Source organism: Eutrigla gurnardus (genome assembly GCF_963514095.1).
Source record: "Eutrigla gurnardus genome assembly, chromosome: 19".
Classification (NCBI taxonomy): Eukaryota; Metazoa; Chordata; class Actinopteri; order Perciformes; family Triglidae; genus Eutrigla; species Eutrigla gurnardus.
Genome location: NC_139930.1, coordinates 13,066,816 through 13,087,765, shown reverse-complemented (window position 1 = coordinate 13,087,765; position 20,950 = coordinate 13,066,816). Strand labels below are relative to the sequence as shown.

The 20,950-nt window shown below is 41.7% G+C and overlaps 2 protein-coding genes across 3 annotated transcripts; one reads left to right on the top strand and one right to left on the bottom strand.

The window, feature by feature from the left end:
• The first annotated feature begins 1,027 nt into the window (after positions 1 to 1,027).
• Positions 1,028 to 9,243, top strand: ggt5b (gamma-glutamyltransferase 5b). The gene is made up of 12 exons (XM_084036042.1): positions 1,028 to 1,448; positions 3,683 to 3,810; positions 3,897 to 3,992; positions 4,404 to 4,599; positions 5,289 to 5,449; positions 5,548 to 5,694; positions 5,828 to 5,958; positions 7,089 to 7,276; positions 7,393 to 7,484; positions 7,602 to 7,711; positions 7,797 to 7,907; positions 8,188 to 9,243. Exons 1-12 carry the CDS (start codon positions 1,276 to 1,278, stop codon positions 8,332 to 8,334), a joined length of 1,680 nt encoding a protein of 559 aa, XP_083892168.1. The 5' UTR covers positions 1,028 to 1,275; the 3' UTR covers positions 8,335 to 9,243.
• Positions 9,244 to 10,344: 1,101 nt separating this feature from the next.
• ggt1b (gamma-glutamyltransferase 1b) lies at positions 10,345 to 20,560 on the bottom strand. 2 transcript variants are annotated; one of them, XM_084036041.1, is made up of 13 exons: positions 20,461 to 20,560; positions 17,630 to 17,822; positions 17,403 to 17,533; positions 17,210 to 17,299; positions 16,827 to 17,019; positions 16,578 to 16,738; positions 16,046 to 16,195; positions 14,196 to 14,332; positions 12,620 to 12,807; positions 12,407 to 12,534; positions 12,027 to 12,139; positions 11,823 to 11,936; positions 10,345 to 11,433 (listed from the first exon to the last, which is right to left on the bottom strand). In XM_084036041.1, exons 2-13 carry the CDS (start codon positions 17,794 to 17,796, stop codon positions 11,287 to 11,289), a joined length of 1,719 nt encoding a protein of 572 aa, XP_083892167.1. In that variant the 5' UTR covers positions 17,797 to 17,822; positions 20,461 to 20,560; the 3' UTR covers positions 10,345 to 11,286. The 2 variants fall into 2 exon arrangements, with proteins under 2 accessions (XP_083892167.1, XP_083892166.1); XM_084036040.1 differs by having other exon boundaries at positions 17,630 to 17,834; positions 20,461 to 20,515.
• Positions 20,561 to 20,950: the final 390 nt, after the last annotated feature.

Here is a 20,950-nt window from a genome sequence, read left to right as displayed (position 1 = left end):
GCTGTTGTGGTTTCAACTTTATTGAATCAGCTTCCAGTTGAAGTTAAAATGAGTCACGTTGGAGGTAGATCGTCTGAGGTGTTGACATTTGTGCTCCCGGGAGCGATGTTGAGCTCCTGCCACTTTACACAGCTTTAGGGTAGACCACCATCTGGACAATGTGAAGGAATATAATCAGGAATATGTGCTGCGATATCAAAAACACAAAGATCTGTCCGTTAGCACAACCAGCCCAGCGGAGGTTTATGATGAGTCGCTCATTCATCATCACCAACTCTCCTTTTTACATTTGCCTGTTACTCACCTGTCGTACAATGACGTCAACGTGTACTGTCATGCTTTCAGAGGTGAGGAGTATGACAGGGACGGACGATTAAAAACAACAATAGTGTGGCTCGGATTTCTTTATTGCCATTTTAACACTCCGGCTTCACCTCTTTAAGTCCACACCGACAGTTCATCTATAACTGAATAATGTTTGATAATGTAAAAAGAGATGGAAATCTTTTGAAAGTCAGGAAACAGTCAAAACAATACAAGGAAATGACTCTGATATCCAAGAAAATGCCTGACTCAAACTGAGTCATTCTAAACATGAATGTGATTAACTTCAGACTCAATCCCTTGAATGAGAGTCTCAAACTGAAATGGAAACTTCTCATGTCCACATTTAGTATTTGCCGACTTAAAATGCACATCTAAAAAGTGTTATAATGTAAAAATACTTTAAAGAAATGATTAAAAAATGATTTTCATTACATCATTATCATTTACATATTTTTTTTGGTGTGGAATGTTTCGTGTATTAACGTGTTGACGCCACTGAACAACACTTTAAACCCGCGCACAAAGCGGCCTGGAGAGCTCCCTGTTTGGCCTCTGAAGAATCACAGAGGTCACGTCCGCTGCGTAATGCCACGGCAGAGAGTTGGCATGCGTTTCCTGATGATGCGGAGCTGCCAAGTTGCCGGGAACTCATTAAAACATGGATACACTGATTCACAGCGTTTGACAAACTCACTGGGATGACATGAATCAGTGGGAATACCCGGAGTCACGGTTTTCTGGGGAAGAGAGAGTGGGATATGAATGGTCGTCCGGTTACTCCGTCCCATCCGCACTTCTTTCACTTCGGCGGAGTGGCTGATGGAGGGGAGGGGTAAAGCCAGGTTCGGGATTATTAGGCAGCGTTCACGTGAAGTGTGCGCGCACTGAGCGTCAGCAGCAGCAGCAGCAGCAGCAGCAACAGTTCCCCTTCAACACAAAGTTTCTTGAATGGCTAAATACAAGCCCTGGCTGGTGTGCTGCTGCGTCTCGGCCGCTTTCATCACCGCGGCTGCTCTCGTCTTTCTGGGCGTCGTCTCGCTGCTGGACCGACGGTGTCCCGACGGCCGACACACGCACGCGGCCGTGGCCGCGGACTCGCGACGTTGCTCCGAGATTGGCAGGTGAGTCGAAGTCATGGGAAAGAATTCATACTAAGCATGTAAAACCTTGAAATTAAAATGTAAATATATAATAAGTGAATTGGTGTTCTTATAACATGTTTCTTTATTAATATAAATGACTTGAGATATTCAGAACTCACCTCCCTGCTCCTCTGGTGAGATAAAAAAAACTGAGCTGAGCAATGGGATAAGCAGTTTAAGAGATTTGATAGGATCTGTTTGAAGAGTAGAGATAATAGGAGGTGTGTGTGTGTGCAGACATGACATCACCTCTTGTTGATTTACCTCGACCCTGTCCTGTTAGGTTTAGGTGACTGTAAGAGGAAACCAGGTTTCCAAACCCTGGTGTTAATCATTCCTATATGAAGGGTAATAGTCTCTGGTGGTGTGCAGTCTTTAATTCAGCCATTTGATCAGCGGTGAGCCATAAATATGGACTCCTGTTAATCTGTCATCATCGTAACATCAGAGGATCTTATGTTGTCATCACCGGCTTGTGCATGCAGATCTGACTGCTTTTGTTTTCAGTGCAAGTAAATGTTTTTGGAGCTCGTTTCCAGAATCCAGTTAATATAAGATAAGATGATTTATCCCAATGGACATGTTTGTGCAGCAAACACTGCAAAGAGTGCTTATACAATCTCAGGTATTGAGAAATCGACAAACATGGCTCCTTTGATTACATTTTAGTCTTTTATACCTCCCGCTGAGACTTTTCCCTCTGTTAAACCCAAACTACAAGGCCCTAAGTCGGCCTGACCTTAATGGAGCCAAAGCATTCTTTAAACTGTCCTGTCTTGTCGCTCAGTGAACACATCAAACCCGATGCCAACCTCTCTGTGAAAAGACCCATTCAGAGCTTCCAGAGACATTCAGAGACAAGCTTGCGTGCTTTGATGCGGTGCCTAATGACGTTGGATGAGCCTTGTGAAAACAGCCGAGTTGTCATTTCCACCGTTTGTTAGAATAAAGTTTATCAGATAAAATACATTAACAGCTACTGAATGTTTTTTCCCTGGGTTCGAAATGCGTTTTTTTTCTGGGTTGACTCGTGCATAATGACACGACTGCTCACCTCCGTGTGTGTTCTGTGATACACATTTGTTTACAATTTGCAAAATCACCACTTGGACAAATACTGTACAATATATTGATTTTGATCGAGTTTACAGTTTTTCTCGATTGCTTTGGCACAAATATATAATGATTCTCAATATTTACAAAACAACACGTGTTAACCTGTTGCTGTTTCACAACAGATTTGAATTCATCAGTCTTTCAAACAAATTGCAAATGTTTTAGCACATATTATGCAAATTAATACATTAGTACAATGATCTACAATTTGCATAATGACCAATTGAATGTATCTTGCTGATCAAAACTGATTATGTAACTTTGCACAATAGTCTATTCAGTTGTCAAAATCTAAGGTGTCAAAATCTAAGGTGTCAAAATCTAAGGTAAGCTAGGTAAATAATGATCAGGGACAACTTCCCATTAAGGAGGAGGAAGAGGAGTAAGTTGTTGTGTCATTTGTCTGTTCGCTGTGGTGTAACAGCTTGTAAATAAAAATGGAGTAACAATTTGAAATGTGAGTGCGATACTGCAGAAAAAAAACTTGTTGAAAATCAGCATCTGGATACCATTCAGTAACATTCAGTTCCCTGATAAATACAACATTCTAGTACAGGAAACATTCAGGGGCAATTAAAAAGGATGGTTTCCAGGGTTCACTGTCATACTGAAAAAACATGGGGGCATTGACTTTTTATATGAGAGAATAACTTTGTTTTGAAGGATTCGTACTGAATGAGTTATGGTGTCGTGTCAGACCATAGAAGCTATTTTGATAAATGCACCTCAGACTTTAAATTTAACACGGTTTCAAGAAATGGGCCAAAGCAATTGAGAAAAACTTCTTAACGTTGGGTTTTTACATCATTCTTGGTGTACCTGAGCGACTTTGAGGCAATGCTTACTCTGCAGAGAAATATGAATGTTGTGCATTGACTTAGTATCTAGTCTCATTGAACGGCTGAAGCCGACAAGCAGCAGCACATAGTTTAAACTTGCCTCTTGGCAGCACTCCAATACTTTGACACCCTGAAACAATGCGCCCCCATGACCGTGCTACAGAATGCACATGTGTTTGTCCATGGGAAGATGAGTAGTCATGCCAGTTAGTGACTGTTTGGTTACACATTTCCAAACGCAGTGAAAATGTTTTCCAGGAACATCCTCCAGCAGGGGGGGTCGGCAGTAGATGGCGCCATTGCAGCTCTTCTGTGCACAAGCTTGGTCAACCCTCAGAGCATGGGCATCGGAGGAGGATCCATAATCACCATAAGGAACAGAGAAGGTGGGTCATCTCTTTCATTTATGTGACCTCCAATGGTAATGATTGATTAGGCCATGCGTTGTAATTGCTGCTCTCTCTGTTCTCAGGCGTTGTTAAGGTCTACAACTTCAGAGAGACCGTCCCACAGACTTTCAAAACTAACTTGTTGAATGACTGTCGCACCACATTCGGACTGACCACAGGTAGGCAAACTTATTAACCGGTGTAAGAGTAGCTTTTAATAAACATTTCCATACTGCCTCTAATATCATTCCAGTAACCCGAACAAATGATTTCCCAAAGAATCATCTAGAGTTGATTGCAGTCCAGTAGAAGACTGAACACCAATGTAGTTGTAAGCAAATACACATTCAAAATCATATCAAAATTAAATTAGAAAAATGACTATTTCTGAGAGTGGATGTGGTATTCTAGCATTAAACATCTTACATTGTTATATTTCTCGACATGAATATATATAAAAAAAAATCCCCACCAAGAGTCAAAAGCGTGTTCTTGCATTCTTTTCCACATCAGTTCACCAGAAGGGTTTTATCTTTGGTTCCCATCATCCGTTCAATGCAGCTGCACCGTTTCCTCCCCGTCCACTGTAGGCAGCCAGTGGATCGGCGTTCCCGGAGAGCTGCGTGGCTATGAGGCGGTTCACAGACAGTACGGGAAGCTGCCCTGGGCCAAGCTGTTCGAGCCCACCATCCGACTGGCCAGGGAGGGCATCCCTCTGCCGGCGTTTCTGGGAAGACTTATGAGCCACAACATTGTGAAAGCTCACGTGGAAGACTCATCTCTCTGGTACGCCGTTTCACTATCTGCTTATAGCGACTAAACTTTCAAAGGTCTCCAAAAAGTGACTAAGAATATCTACTTTCACTGATGAACTAGCACTGAGGCCTTTTGTCATCCGTGTGTCACTGCAGAAAGCCTGGAGCAAATGTCTTCCCTATTAAACCCGGGCTCAACTCGTGTAATGCCAGTTTTATGTAACCATGGGCCGACTCTTGCAGAGTTTCACATTTGCATTATAATCCCATCCAGTTGCTCATTTGAACACCTTCCGGATTAGTGAAGATGATTATTATAATAGCAGAAGGGTGCACACTGTTGGTCCTAGCATCACATTTCAGGAGCAGCGTTGACTGAACCAGAGATAAAAATCACTCCTGTTCAGAAACGTTTTCCCAAATGCAGGATTTAAAAAGGATCGCTGGGAGTTCTGTGTAGTGTTATGCATGAAAGAGTGCGATTGTTCCTCTTCTGCAAAAATGTGCACGCAGATGCCAAAATAAATACCAGCAGGACATTTGAGAAGACTGGTTGATGATTCTAGATGTATGTGACATGAATTGCATGACATGAATGTTGCCTCCCCCAGAGGCCAACAACCAGTCAAATGATGATTTGCGGCTTGAGTATCTCTGTGTGTACTTAATGTGTTATATTAACTTTCAATATGTTCTTTCACATCAATTCTTTTTTTCCAGTGAAGTTTTATGCAACAAAAACAAAACCGTTCTGAGCACAGGAGACATCCTGAAGTTCCCTAAACTTGCAGAAACCATGGAAACCATTGCAAAGCAAGGGGCAGATGCCTTCTACACGGGCAAGATCGGACACGACTTAATCAAAGACATAGAAGCCGCAGGTTGGTGCAATTTCAGTATAGTTAAGACAAGCTGACAAAAGATATTTGTGGGTAATGTAAAAAAAAAAAAAAGATTAAATCCTTCGTGTGCCCTTTAGGTGGGACTTTAAAAATGGAGGATCTAAAGTCCTACAAGGTGCAGGTGGAGGATGCATGGACAGTTCCTGTGGGAAACTCCAAGATGCACATCCCTCCACCACCTGCCGGGGGCCCCCTGCTTGCCTTCATTCTCGCAATTATGAAAGGTTTGATGAACCATGTGATGACTCCTGTAATCCCTCAAACTAACCTTCTGCAGCAGTTGAATTAAACCCTAGCCCCGTAATTCCAAAAGAGACATAATAGTTTCAACATTGGATGTTCTCCCTCTTCCCACAGACTTCTCTCTGACTCCAAACTCCCTGGTTGGTGACCAGAAAATGCAGACGTTCCATCGTTATATAGAGGCAGCTAAATTTGCTAATGGACAAAGGAAGAGCATTAATGACCCCGTCTTTAATAACGGAAAGGTAGGGAACTGAGTTTTTCATTATTCTTCAGACATATCAAATGGAAAATAAGTTTAAAATACCAAGAAAATATCTCACCTCATAACAGTTAAAGCTGCACCAGTCACATTCACATTTGCACATCACTCTATGCACTGTTTTAGTGTCTTACAGCTCATTGTTTTGATATGACGTATTGCTATTGTCATCGACCGGCTCAGCTCCAAATGGTAGACAGACACATTTAGCAAATAGCTGCTGAAAACAGTGGAGCATTAAGCTGCTAAAGAGCAGATATTTCACTCGGGGTTGATGGGAACAAAAAAACAGTGCTGGAAGGAGAGTGGATATTAGACTTATATTTGCCAGGTAGACAGACAGTATATTTATTTGTCTAGGAACATTTACAAAAACATTAATTTCATAAAAGATCCAGAATAAACTGGAACCAAAGACTGCTGTATCAGAAATATATAGCTTATTTTAAAACAATACAAACAAAGGGCCAAAAGGGAAACGGAAACAGAAGTTGGATTAAAAAGGACCAATGCTTTTGCATATCATAGCAATCTAAATCCCTCACGGAACAAGTCTTACAAATGACATATTTTACCACTATTTATTTACTTTCATTGAAACAAACAAAAAAATATATATCATTGTGCTACAAATTAACTTTAAAGACCACACTTTAAAATATGTTGAAAGAAGGGATCCTACCGATCAAGCACCAAGCAAAGGCTGGTCTCAGCTGCTCTCTCAGGTGTGTGAAAGGCCTGCATGAGCTTCTCACTCCCTTTTATAGACTTCCTGCTCAACTTCCTGTTTCCTCCCCTCTCACACAAGGATATTTATTTTACCAGATTTACAAGCTAATTTCCACATGCAGTTCACTAATACTACAAAAGAAATCAATGGATGCAGGTTTAATGAACAAAAAAGCAATGTCCGGTGTCCCAAGTGGTAAAGTTTGTAATTTTTGTAAAAGATTTTCTTTCTTGTCAGTTAATCAATTAAACAAAAGCAACCTTAAAAGCATAAGAAACAAAAGAAATCCCAGGACAGAAAGGAAGAAATATAATGTTCACCCCAGCCGTATACAGGATGTGATTATATCCTTTTCCAGTCTCATTTGGTTATTCTCCTTGCAGAGTGCAGATCATCTGATCGATCCCGCATTCATTAATCGCATCAGGGGCATGATCTTTTCCAATCGCACCCACGACAACGCCTACTACCACAACGTCAAGCCCCCCCGTGATCAGTTCGGGACAACCCATGTGTCCGTCCTGGATGAAGACGGACTGGCCGTCTCCGCCACCAGCACCATAAACCAATTGTGAGCAGGAAGTCCTCTTCAAGCAGAATATTTCTCCATCTCCTTTTTTTTATTGTATCAAATCTACTATGATGTAATCATGATCCGCTCAGTCTGCTAGGTTTTGTTTTTTGCAGATTTGGCGGCGGGATTTACTCCCCGCGAACGGGCATCATCCTCAACAATGAGCTGTCTGACTTCTGTGGGAGAGCATCCGCAGTGAGGGCAGGTAAAGTCATGGACATAAACATGGACTTTCAGCCCCAGACAACTGAATTAAAGGCATTATGTAATGTAGTTATTGAGTCTATTTCCAGTCTGATGCGGGGTGTAATTGTTGTCACAGGTGAAAAGCCTCCTTCCTCAATGATTCCAGTGATACTGGAGGGGGAGTCTGGCGGCATCCTTGTGATTGGTGGATCAGGAGGAAGCATGATTACCTCAGCAGTGGCCTTGGTAACTCCATTGAACTCTTGTCTGCTTCCTTGTTTGTCTGCTTCCTGCTTTGTTTACTGACATGATTCTCCCTTTATTCTCACAGTCTATAATAAACCGCCTGTGGCTGGGGATGAATCTGAAAGACGCCATCGCCGCGCCTATCGTCTTCGTGGATTCCAATAACAATGTGAATTTTGAGCTTGGTTTTGACCAGGTGAGACACTCACATTCTCGTCCCTCTCTGTCCGTTAATGACGCTCGAATTCACTGTGACTGTCGGTATAATGAACAACATTTCTATTCACGTTAATGGCTTCTGACCCGAGATTAATCCCGCACAGTTCACTTCAGTTTACCTGTAATCAACTCTGAAACCTGAAGTGGGAAGGATAAGTGGTATTAATGTGTGTGTGTGTGTGTGTGTGTGTGTGTGTGTGTGTGTGTGTGTGTGTGTGTGTGTGTGTGTGTGTGTGTGTGTGTGTGTGTGTCCTCAGTCTGTGAAAGATGGCCTCACAGCTCTCGGACACAAACCTGGGCACTGGCAGAACTTCTTCAATGTAGTCAATGCTGTGGAAAAGGAGAACGGATGCATCGCAGCCGTATCGGACAGCAGGAAGAATGGGATGTCGGCTGGATATTGACCACACAGACGCGTGAAATAAGCACCGCCTTCTCGCTAAAATACGCCCTAAAGACTCATTGAACCTTTAACCTTAAGAACGTGGAATGTGCCAACAACAACAAAAAAGGAATAACGTGGTGCTCGGGGTATTTCCCGACGAGCTACGCAATCGGTCAAGAAACGAGTAAACTTAAAGGATGATTCCGGGTTATATTTAACTTGAATCTTATTGTGGTAGACAACATTGCATTCACCATAACTGCAGAGATCTTCGACTTAAGACTCAAAAGAAGCCGAGGCAAGAAAAACAAATTATTATATGATCTAAATCACTTTATTTTAAGGCAAATTGAAAGTATGTTTCCATCCAACTTTAGAAAATTATTGCAATCACCTCCCCTCAAGTGTGAGCAACCACAGCGACTGTAAAATCTCATTGACTACTCAATCTGCTTCTGTTTGCTGCAGGATTACACACTCCTGAAACAAAGTGTGCATTTTGCAGCAGCGAGCCATAAAGGCAGATCTACTGTAGTCCAACAAAACACAACCAACTGCTGAGTCATACTGAGTCTAATATCAATTCCTGTTTATTTCCTGACTGAACTTTGTAACTGTGTATGAACCGTCTCATGTCCATGTATGACACGTGAGTGAAGAGTATGTGAAACAAAACCCATTCTGTTCTCTGAGTATGTTGTCGTCTGTTTAAAGATTGAGGAAAACGCTGTAGAATTTAATTTCACAAAAAATAAATACTAATTAAAAAGTTGATTCACAATGAACCCACAGCTGTATTTTAGCACCACTAACATGGAATTTAGTACTTTTATGTATATTTTAATGTGTCAAAAATGTTTTGTAATAATGACACCTTTTTAAAACTGTCATCATCTTTGTTGTAAAAATAAAACATGAATTCCAAACAAACGGGAGTGATCGCGTGAGCTCATACCTTCACCATGCCTTTCACTGCTCTTTAAACATTTATCCTTCATGGTTTGCCTCGTTTCAGAGCGGCCCCCTTTTTGCTCCGAGACAAAGGAAGCAGTAATGAGATACATTTCAGTGGAGAGACTTATGAATTAGTAATGATTCTTTAAGTGGATTCTGCTCCATTTTTTTCCTTTGAGGCACTTGATGTGAGTTATGAGAACATGCAAATTTGAGTCTGTGTGAAGCGCCACCGTCTTTGTTGTACGACAAATGAGTTAATCTGGATAAGTTGCGACTTGATAGCGTCGCAATATGACCCTCTTTGCATGAATAACAGCCATTTAAAGCAGCGTGTTTTGAGCAAATGCTCCATCTGAAACGGTTAAATAATCCAGTGATAATTTGTTAAGACACTTTTAGTCACAAAGTCCTTTGATGAAGGAAATGATCTCAACACTTAGTTATTTGACGTTTTTGTACATTCTGTTTGTGTTCATTATGCCGTGCAAGGCGGTGGGTTCAACTAAAACCACGTAGACGTTGATGTACTCTGGTTTTTAATGCCTAAAGGGTAAATAAATCGTCTGAGTTGCATAACTCTGAAGTTCATTATAGCTATGGAAGTGAAATTGTGCTTAATTGGGCCTTAAAGGGAAATTCTAGTGTGACTTGCTCATTTCTGCATTCATCATCTCCTTGAAAATTGCAACCACACCAGGTAATTCGACATATTAAGACATTTTAATATTAGTGCAGGGGACCCTGGTAGACTACAGGACCACTTTGGTCTGGACTATAACTCAGCAACTATTGGATAGATGATTTTTTGTAATGACATTCATAATCCCCAGAGGATGAATCCTGCAGACATAAGTAATCCCCAAATTGTATATTTAGCGTCACCATCATATGAAAAAGGTAAATTTGTCCAACACTTTAATGATCAAATAAACTACTGACATTACCATCAACCTCAGCTGTGCTTTGTATTTAGCATAAAGCACATCTTAGTCTTGTTAACTATTAGCTATATGAGGAGGACTCTACATCTGTCAATCAAGCTATAGTGAGTAAAGCTGTTCAAATGAAAGAGACCCAAGAACCAAAAGACTTTTATACAGTGGGTATGTTTTTAATAATTAGTTTCTTCATTTCTAGCGAAAGACTATCAAAATAATCTATTTACTTTATCAATTTGATAAAACATTAAAATCAAGAAACAAAGTATGCATTCACACTGAGCATGTCCTTCGTTTTGTTTTTAAATAAATACACATGTGTGCGTCGTGAATGTCAAACCACTTTCAAACAGTTTCTATCGCATACAAACCAGTCATTTGTTGCATAAAAGTTGATACAAGCATACATTTCAGTAATTGTGGAAGACATTAATATCCCAGCTGAGAAAAGAAGAGCCCTGAATCCCAGCGGTGACAGTGAGCAGCAACAGCTGTAACCTTGTTATGGGGTCATTACAGGCCGTTGTACTCTGGGCTGTGGGAAATGGCTGTTGTCACAAAGTAGGACTGTTTGTCGGGTCCCTGATGTGTTATAGTAATTTATTTTATTTTCAGCAACTAATTCCTGCCTGCCGTCTCCTCACATGAACCCTCTGTTGAAATATGTTAACTTTTTAAAGTCCGTTAGTTCTGGTAGATTTATTTTCCTTAATTAAGACTTTGCTTGTTAGTAATTACATCACATATATCTTTAACATGTGAACAAAAAACACAGATGAGGCCAAACATCCAGCGTCTTGTGCATTTCTTAATTACACAAACTGATGATGTGACATAGAAATCCATGAATTAATTAATTTCAGACAGAGGCACTTTATGGTCAAGGTGAAAAACTGGAAGAAAGCTCCATGTTCTGTTATCTGAGTTGCCTGTTATTTAACATAATGAGAGAACAAACGGTGTCTGCTGACGTTCCTGGTTCTCCATTATGTCTTTAATCTCTCATCTCTTACCTCCCGGGGTCAAGGTTCACGCGGATAGAGTCTTTCTGCTCGATCAGAGGCGTGTTTATGACCTCAGTAGCCTGCCGAGTACGCCCACTTGCGAGGATCGGACTGAGCGTGGAGTCCGTCCTCATAGCGAACCACTGCCTGCACCACAGCTCCGCTTGCTTTGAGGAACTCCGTCTCGTGGTTCTTTAACGCCAAACCTTCCAGGACGTTCTGCAAACAGGAGCATATATAACTCAGATTCCATGCAAATCAAGGGGCAACACAAGAAACACAAGCCCTAGGGTCTTCATGGATGTGTAAATCACACTTTTCTGAATTCACATTTAGAAACACGTCTGTGAAAACAACTTTCTCAAGAAATCAGAAAAGAACTTCCGTGGGTGTTAAAAATCCTGCCGAGTTGAGCTGCAAAATCGACAGCAAATGATTTTACATCCCAGTGAAATGATCAAATAAAGGGCATTTCTCCAGTTTCTGTTTTTCTCCTCATATTTGACCACAAATGAGATTTTCTCTTTGCAACATTCTGCACATCCCTGAAGGTAAATAGACCCGGGTGAGATACTGTAACACGCCGACCTGCTATCAGTCACACTCACCTCATCAAAGCCGGGCTCCGCTACAGTCGCGTTGGGACTCAGCTGGTTGTGGAGTCTCGGATCAGTCACGGCTTTATGCAGGTCGTAGTCAAAGAACAGCGCATTCAGAATCACCTGCAGAAATATCGAGGAGTCGACTTAGTTACGACGCTTCATCATTCATCATTTTGAATGCTACAGCTTGTGCAGCAGCTCGCGTCTCACCTGAGCGATAGAAGTGGTGATTTTTGTTCCTCCCGAGCCTCCGACCACCATCTTCACCTTGTTGTGTTTGTCAAACAGGATGGTCGGGCACATCGAAGACATTGGCCTTTTTCCTTTTGACATCATTTAATGGTAGTTTAAGTTAACAAAGTAGTCAAAGTGTCAAAAATCCCTACTAAATCTACTTTGATTCAATGTCGTAAAACAATGAAAGATGAAACCTTCTGAAGCTAAAGTATTTTTAGGGTCAATGCTCAAAAGATCATTCAAAAGGCAAAAACATAACGTAGTGAAAAAGGTCAGGTGAACTTTAATCAGCTGTTGAACAGCCAATCCATACAATGTTGTTTGGAGAACCCTTATATGGGCGTTTATCTCACCCGGCCTGATGAAGTTGTTGGGTGAAGGAGGCACTCCGAAGCCGTTTGTGATGAGCGGAGAGCTGAAGTCGTCCATTTCATTGTTGAGAAGTATCCCTGTTGACCCTGACATGACTTTGGAGCCCAAACTGCAGGAGAAAACGCTACCGTTAAGATACCAGAAGGAGCTGCAGGCACTGATTAACTGACTAGAGATGGGTTAGGAGGTCATACAAATGGTTGATGGTGCTTGTGGCGGCGACGGCGCTTCCATCTTCGGCCACCACGGAGATGTGCGAGGTGCCGTGGTTCTCAGGCAGGAAAAACTCCGGCTCGTAGTAGTTCATGTGATGTGTGGAGTCGTCTGTGATCTTATCGTGGAGGACATCGGCGTAGGAACTGGAAGTCATATTCTGGATGAGCTTCGGAAGAGAAAGTGGGACGTGAAATTAATTAATATGCCAAATATTCACGGGAACGCATTGTTAAGTGTAATAAGTAAATAAGCATTGAGTGATATTCTGTGGAATTTCATTATTACTAACCCAAGATGGGCAAAGTGTATGTTTTTAAATATGTCTCATGGATTGACCTGGACTGAAGTGGGGAATTACACATTAATCAAGAGATTAATTGCTTGTGCAACTAATTTATCTATCATAATGTACTCAATACAGCAGGCAAATATGAATACATGAAGGCCAAATCTCTTTCCTAGACACTGTTCACTTAGATATTTATATACTATAAATTTGTAAATTCTGGGAATAACATAATACCACTTAGATTCAATTTATCATGTGGAAACATTGTTAATGACAAAGTATTTTATTCATTTTTCCTGTTTTGCGTGGAAAGCCTGATTAAACTCTTCATTGTTGCATTTAGGCGCTCGCGGCTCTCTGATAATGTGAGGAAAAGATTGTGTTCTCGATTTAATACTGAAAAAAATCAGTGACTTGATGTGTTTTCTTTTTTTAAACATTTAACTGAACGCACAATGAACACTTTCCTTAACACTAAAGAGTAACTCGACACCGTCCGAAGGTCTTGTTTTTGCTAAGCACATAATTTAGGTGCACCCAAATGTTTTACATTTTTCAATAATACCCATTTTGCACCTTTTTCAATAAATTACTATCAACAGGAATAAATATTGAGTCTCATTCATCTGAGCTTATACATCTTGTATTCAAATTCTATAAAAAACATCATTTCTGAACATGCAATCTGTCCATCCATGGTCACAAACGTTGACACAGTCTGATAGTGATTTTACTTGCAACAATGCACCTGAGAACTCACCATTCGATTATCTAACAATTCTATTTTGGATTTAAATATAATGGGAATTGTTCCTTTAAATCTTTCAAACCAATTCCGATGTGTATGATACAGTTGATGTGCTACATTACGTGACTAATTCAGAGGATCGCATGCACTAGCAATTTCTGTTAAATGAATTTCTGTTGATGTAATCGAATCGATGAGTTAATTGGAGACGACAACTGTAGTCAGAGCACTTTCTCCAGTAAACTACATCTTCCAATCATTTGTAATACTATAAGAAAAAATCACCAGGTTCGAAGGCCAGAATCAGCGAGATTGTGTTGCAGTTTAAACCTCATTTAGTTCGTTCTGACCACACCCAGTTTTTTACGAAAGTTTACGAAAGTATTACGCCTACAGCTTTGGAGAAGTTTTTTTTTCGTACTCAGAAGAGCACAAGAGCTGCCTCTGGCTACGTAGCACAGAAATAGCACGATTCCCCAGAAACTAAAGCCGGCCCTTTAACTGCCCGTGACCTTACGTCTGTGATGTTGAGGAACGCCGGATCTCCGAGTAACGTCCTCTTTGCATAAGCGAAACGAAACGCCTCCACGATGCGATGGTAGGTTAGGATCTTTTTCTCAGTGCTCGCCATGCTGTCTGAGGTGAAGTTGTACCCTGTGGAAAAAACGGAACAATCATCAGTAACTCAATTTAAAGTGCAGCTTCGCTCGTCTTCATTCGGAACGGCTGTCCAGGTAGGAACGCAGACAGCTAGAAAAGGCACCTGACCCGGCCTGCTCCTGTGTTTTGATTCCGTCTCAAAGCTGCTGTGTCCAGACTGTGGGTATTAGCCTGAGCTGACAGCCACAGGGGGGAACAGGAGGAGAGGCTGGAGGAAGCGGAGAATTTTTGGTTTGATGGGTTTCAGCTGTCAGAGGCAGGAGCCACGGTAAATCAGGCAGGAAGGAGGGCAGTCAGTGAAATGCGGGCGCGAAGCCTCCACCACTCGACTGTGTCCAATTAGAGGTAAATTGGTGAGATTAGTGTTAACGTGTGACAGGGCCACAGTGAGTGGGTGGCCCGTCAGAGGAAAGCAAAAGGTTCGGAGGGATTCATTACTTTAGAAGGAAGTTTCTCATCTATTCCTCAGAGGCCGAACCCGAACGCAGAGACGGCGTCTTGAACGTGAACCGGTTTTCTTCGAGGACAATATCGGAGGATGTAAAATGCGGCAGATTATCACAATAATATCATGTGATCACATGACGAAAAGGATGCCAGACAATTATTCAATTAGCAACACGTTCATGCACTCTGCCGATCAGACTTGAGCGTCTCAGGTGTAAACACACAGACAGCAATTATCTTTGCATCTTAATAACTTAACAGAAGCTCCTTCCTGTCAGGGTTACAGAGTCGTTCCCTCAAGTGTTTTAAATTCATTCTCGCTACTCGCTATCCTTTCAGGAGCTTATTGCTTCATGTCATTTTGAGCCACCATCTGTTTTTCAGTGTCTTCTTCCATCGCAACAACAGTGATTCATGAGGCGTGTCTGTTCTTCCACTCACTCCCTTTCTTGCAGCATAGTGTACAAATGACAGTTTGCAGTTCTATCTATCTCCTCGGACACAACATGTAAATTAGGAAACTTTTGAGGTGCTGTATAAAACAAAACTAGACCATTTTGAGAAAAATCTGAAAACTTTTCCTTCCTTTTTCAAAAAGATGTTCTTGCATTTCTGCAGGATGTTCACAATCCCCCTGCAACATAGCTACTAAATCACCCAAATGCATTGCACCCAGACGGCATGCCCACATAAATGTCTCTACCCTTCATGGCAAACCATCGTTGTTGATAGATTTAATCCAAAACCATATTTCATGCAGCTGGAGCTGCTCGATGAAAGGCCTGGGAAGTCATAAAAGAATAGGTGTGATTCTCAGTGTCTTAACAGTGGTCAGGTTATGCACGTTGAAACAGGCTTTTGATATTGTTATCATTCAACCTGCTCATACTGGTTATTAAAAGATCCTTTTTTAATACTAATCCAGGAAAGGATTCAGGTCGTCGATAAAATACACCAACACTGACTGTTAGATGGAAGGTTGTGCAGTAAAACATCGCACTTTCCCTGCCTTGATGACATATTATCGTAGTGCGTGTCACTACTTGTTACTAAACACAGTACAAAGTACTTCAAGATACTCTTAGGTAACTTTAAGTCAACCAAGCTTTTTTTTTTTTTTTATTCTAAGAGTAGATTTACTGTGCAGGAGTTAAACACGCTGCTCACTGTGGAGTCTGAGAGAGCGACTGGCAGAGTGAAGGCAGCTCACATTAAAGCACTCCCACTCGGGATGTTTTTGGACAAAGCATAAAGGCTTACCATTCAAGATGTTTAATATCAGCGAGAGCACAGGGCCGCTAGCGGGGGCATTGGGAACAGCCATGGTGTACTCTCCCACGTTCACCCTTAAAGGGTTCTCATCCAAGACGGGCACATAATCCTTCAGATCCTCCATTGTGATGATACCGCCTAAACATGGATTGACACACACTGAATGCACACTTTGACAGAACTGGGAAAAAAAACACACATCCTTCCTAAATATGGAAATTAACCGTGCATAGATAGGTGCATGTGAGTGTATTTTATTAGTGTAGCAAATGACTGAAGTGGCAATAATGATGATAATGATAACGTCGCTGTGTGTGAGATGAACATGTTCGTGGCTACAAAAGAAAAGTATCTAATCTGCGGTAATAGCCGTTTGGATTGTAAAATAAAGTAAATAGATGACGCAATTTTGCAACTTGTTCACTATAAATTACGAAAGCATAAGCTTGAAATGCTGATTTTTTAATGAATATGATTAACAATAAATCAAACAATAAATTCAATATAAATAAAAAAATACCTGCTGCCTGAATATCAGTCACAAGGTTCTGAGCCAATTGCCCCTGGTAGAAAGCATCAGGACCCTCCTCTGCTATCTTCCTATAGGTTTCTGCAAGCTTGGTTAATGTGATTGTGTCATTTTCTTTCAGGACGTCGTCTTTTCCCCGACAAAACACTTCGCTGAAATAGAGGAAATAATAACAAATAATAACAGATTTTAATGAAGCATGCTTGCCAATAATCAGACCCTTTTGCTGACGCCTCTCACCAAAGGGCTTTGTCCTTGATGATTGTTGTCTTGTGTCTGGACAGAGCAGAGGCGAGCGCCCGGCCCAGCGGAAAGCCTTTTTCTGCAAGATCAATGCTCGGCCGAAACAGGTCTTTCCAAGGCAGTTTGCCATGTCGTCTGTGTGCCATCTCGTAACCTCGAATCTCCCCCGGTACAGCAATGGACAACCCTCCTACCAACCATGGAAGCCAGGGAAGCACACTTTAGACATTTTAAGGTGGAGATACACTTACTCCTGTGGGATTTGACTTCAGAAACACATCATCAACACACTCTCTTTTATCGCTATCACAAGGTCGGCCTCCTTCATAATAATCTTCATCAGATTATTTCCGTGACTGATAGCGCTGGTTAAACATTACCTTTCTGGGATAAATCTGTACTGTTCCCAAACATGTTCTCTGTGGCGTTGCGCGGCGCCGTCTCCCTGGCGTCAATGGTCTCAACCTCCCCTGTGTGTTCAGGAAATGGCATTTAGGAAGCAGAGGATCAGGAGGTTGAATGTGGGAAAGTGAACAAGTGAGGACTTTGTGGTGGTGATGCAGGTGCACGTACCGGTCGTGGCGTTGTAGATGGTGATGAAGAGTCCTCCTCCGATGCCCATGCTGTGAGCGTTCATGAGTCCAACACACAGTAAAGCAGCTATAGAGGCGTCCACTGCAGACCCCCCTTTCAGCAGTATGTCTCTATGAGGGAATTCATTAAAAACACACGATGAGAGACGGGCTGAAGGAAGACTACCACGTTAACAGAATAAAGCAAGCAAATGTTCAAGTCCTCACCTGCCGACCTCTGAACACGGCCCAGCATCCGCTGCCACGGCTGCCTTCAAGAACACGTGTTCCTTCGGTGGCTTCCTTCCCCCGCTGCCAAAGAAGACGCCCAGGAACGTGGCGATGGACGCCAACAGCAGCATCGCCACCGCCAAAATGATGGTCTTCTTCACCATTTTTGTAGCACAGGAACAATGAATGCCTTATTTAATCCCTGTCAAGAGAAACAAGACGCATTTGTATACATTTAAATGTGTATTTAGCAGAATCATTTCAGAAATTTGGAACAAAGGCCCCACCCAACAATTGAAATACTCTGAAATACCGATCGTATAATAGTAATAATAATAATAATAATAAATGGGTTTTAAATTGAGCTTTTCCAGGTGCTCAAAGACACTTTACAAAAAGCAAACTACATCAAAACAAAAGAGAACAGAACAAAGCAAGAAAGTAAAAAAAAAAAAAGTTTTAACAAGTTAAAGGTTAAATGCCGTAAAAGTGAAAAGGTGAGTTTTAGGGTTTTTTTTGAAGGATGGAAGACTGTTGGCGTTGCAGATATGGCTCTGCCGTCCCAGGTCCAGAGGGCTTTGAAGGTGGTCAGTTGTGTTTTGAACTCAATCCAGTATTTGATGGGGAGCCAGTGGAGGTCTGTCTTCGTAATTCTTTACCCACCCTTTTGTTAACACGGCTCCGTTGGATAAGAAAACAATTCGAACACAACAATTGTCTTTTATTTGAAGCTTCAACGGTACAAGTCATACAGAGTGTTGCACAGTCTGCAGGAGAGTACAAAGATGGCGAAAGAGCGGAGATGCTTTATAGTCTTGAGACAGGTGTGTGTGTGTCAGTGCTGTCTTTTGCTCACGTCGCTGTGTGTGTGAAGGAGTCAACTGTTTGTGCGAGTGAGTAATTATTTTTTTGCTCATAATATTCGAATGGCCTCACAAAAGCACACAGCGTCCAGGAACAGAAGACCGTTGCGATAAGGCAGCGCTTTGATGATGCAGCTCCTTGTTAGAGCTTTAAATTCAGATATGTAATACATCGTTATATGACACATGTTAAATGCCATTACAGGTCGTGGAGGACAAAACCTAAAGTATCTTATGTTTTATGTAGAACTCCATGTACTACTTTTTTCATTGTCATTACTCTCTGGTGTAAACAATTAAAGGATGTTTAAACAGAAGGAGTTTTAGCAGGACTGAATCTTAACATCAGCTTTTTAACAGGGAGCGGCTCTGTGTTACAGCATGTGGGTACAGGTGAGTCCTGTTAAAGGTAAGTAAGTAACTGCAATGGTCAGCGGACCGCGTCCAGTAGAGGTCAGTTGGAGACTCATTAGCTCACACAGTCGGGACGGGGGGAGGGGCATGACACCTGAAATCATCATGGTCCAACTGGACCCTTGAGACTCCAGTTCTCTTACCAGTACCAGTTCAGCATTGAACTCCTACAACAAGCAAAAAAAATGTATGCACCAGTGATATCGCCTTTAAATTTGTGCATTCTTCCCTCAAAATATGGCACCTGCATTACCCACAATGCCACTCTGACAGTTTATCAGAGAGTGGGTGAGTTACGCCGGAAGCAGCCTAGAGCCGTAAACCACAAGCAGAGATGAGGAGCGAGCTACAGAGGACCGGGAAACTCACTTCTTTATAACCTTTTCCAACGTGTCTTCAGGCCCAACCAACTCACACAAAAGGCTTCATACAACTTCATCCACGATGACACGTAAACAGACATCCAACACCAAGCAACACCAAGCTGCCCGACTACGGCCAAAGCATTTACCACCAAATCTCTTTGACGTATCCATGACGATAGAGACTTAAAGTCAAGCCCCCGTTAAAAACACGTCATTGCCAGAACGTTCACATAAAGTTTGATTCAACGGAGAATTTCCATAGTTAACATCCTATCGACACTGTGGTGGCAATTCTGAGAATTAGACTTTGTGAAGGTGAGCTTGGCCAAATACGATACTCAGGTTTATGGTTTTAATAACACATTTGTACTCCAATATTCCACACAGTAGCAAATGGCATATAAATGAATAATTTCAACAGCGTCACTTCCAGGAAAAATATCTGCCCCTGACTTATCTCTCCTCTCTCCTCTGACCCTGAAGTCATTGTTTAACACATAACTTACTGTCGTGGTGGCTGCTGATAACAAGTCCCATTTTAACGTAACGTAGTAACTGATAACAAGTCCCATTTTCATGATCACACTGATGTTAACTTCAACCTGATATATTTGATATAGCAACAACAAAAATCACAGTTAAGGTTAAGGCTTGATTTCCCACTTGGCCTTGCAACTTGCATTATAAGTAGTTAACATTGGGGAGATGTGGCCCTTCATGCTCCCCCCCTACAAGCCTCCCCATCAAAGAACTATCACAGCCCCCCTCAGGTGGAGGGTCACATTTCCTGACAACACCTCTGTTGAAAAGTGCATTTAAAATGATAGCCTACACAGATTTTGAGCCGCTAGCCAGTTAACCTTTAAAATATTGTGTTAGAGTTAAGTTGTACGAACAGTTCCTCCCGGCTGTGCTTTAAGCAGCCAAGTAAGACAAAAAAAGACAAAAAAGTCGAGAGAAATTTAGTTTAAAACACACTCATTTGCTTGAAACCCTCACGGAAATGAAACAAACAGTTTATGCAAAACTGTCGCGTCTCAACGATCAAACTCACTTTTGCAATAAAACGCTGAAAGGCAGCTTGTGAGGTAAAACAACTAAATGTGAATTTGAAGCCCAGCTTTTGTATGATAAGATTTAGACACAACCTTCCCAGACACAACAAAACCATTTTTTTCCATCTTACCTTGATTTCTCTCCGGCCCTCGGCAACAGGCTGCACCTCGCTGTGTGTGCGTTTGCCACAGTCTGCAGAGGTTGATGGGTAATACACTTACTGTTGCTCTCAATATGTAACCATCAAAGTTATTAAACTTTAACCCTCCCCGCCATAAAACAGCTATCTTATGTTACAAGGGGAGGAAAAGAACAGAAAAACGGAGGCAGACAGAAGAAACAACTTGAGACATTCAAGTTATCGCTCAAATAATTAGTCATCTGCACTCAATCTTCAGATAACTTTCTACGGCGAAGCAATTGCTTGACCTTGAACCTGAGAGGAAACAATTCAGTTCTTTATCTGCAATTAAGATTAACAGCAGTGGTGGTTCATTTCAAATAGATGGCATATGGACTCTAGGTAGTCGACACACCACAGATTATTTAAAAAAGGGATCTGTTTCACAGCTCTGATGCAACGCAGCTTGAGAATAACTTCTTTTTTTTTGTACAACACC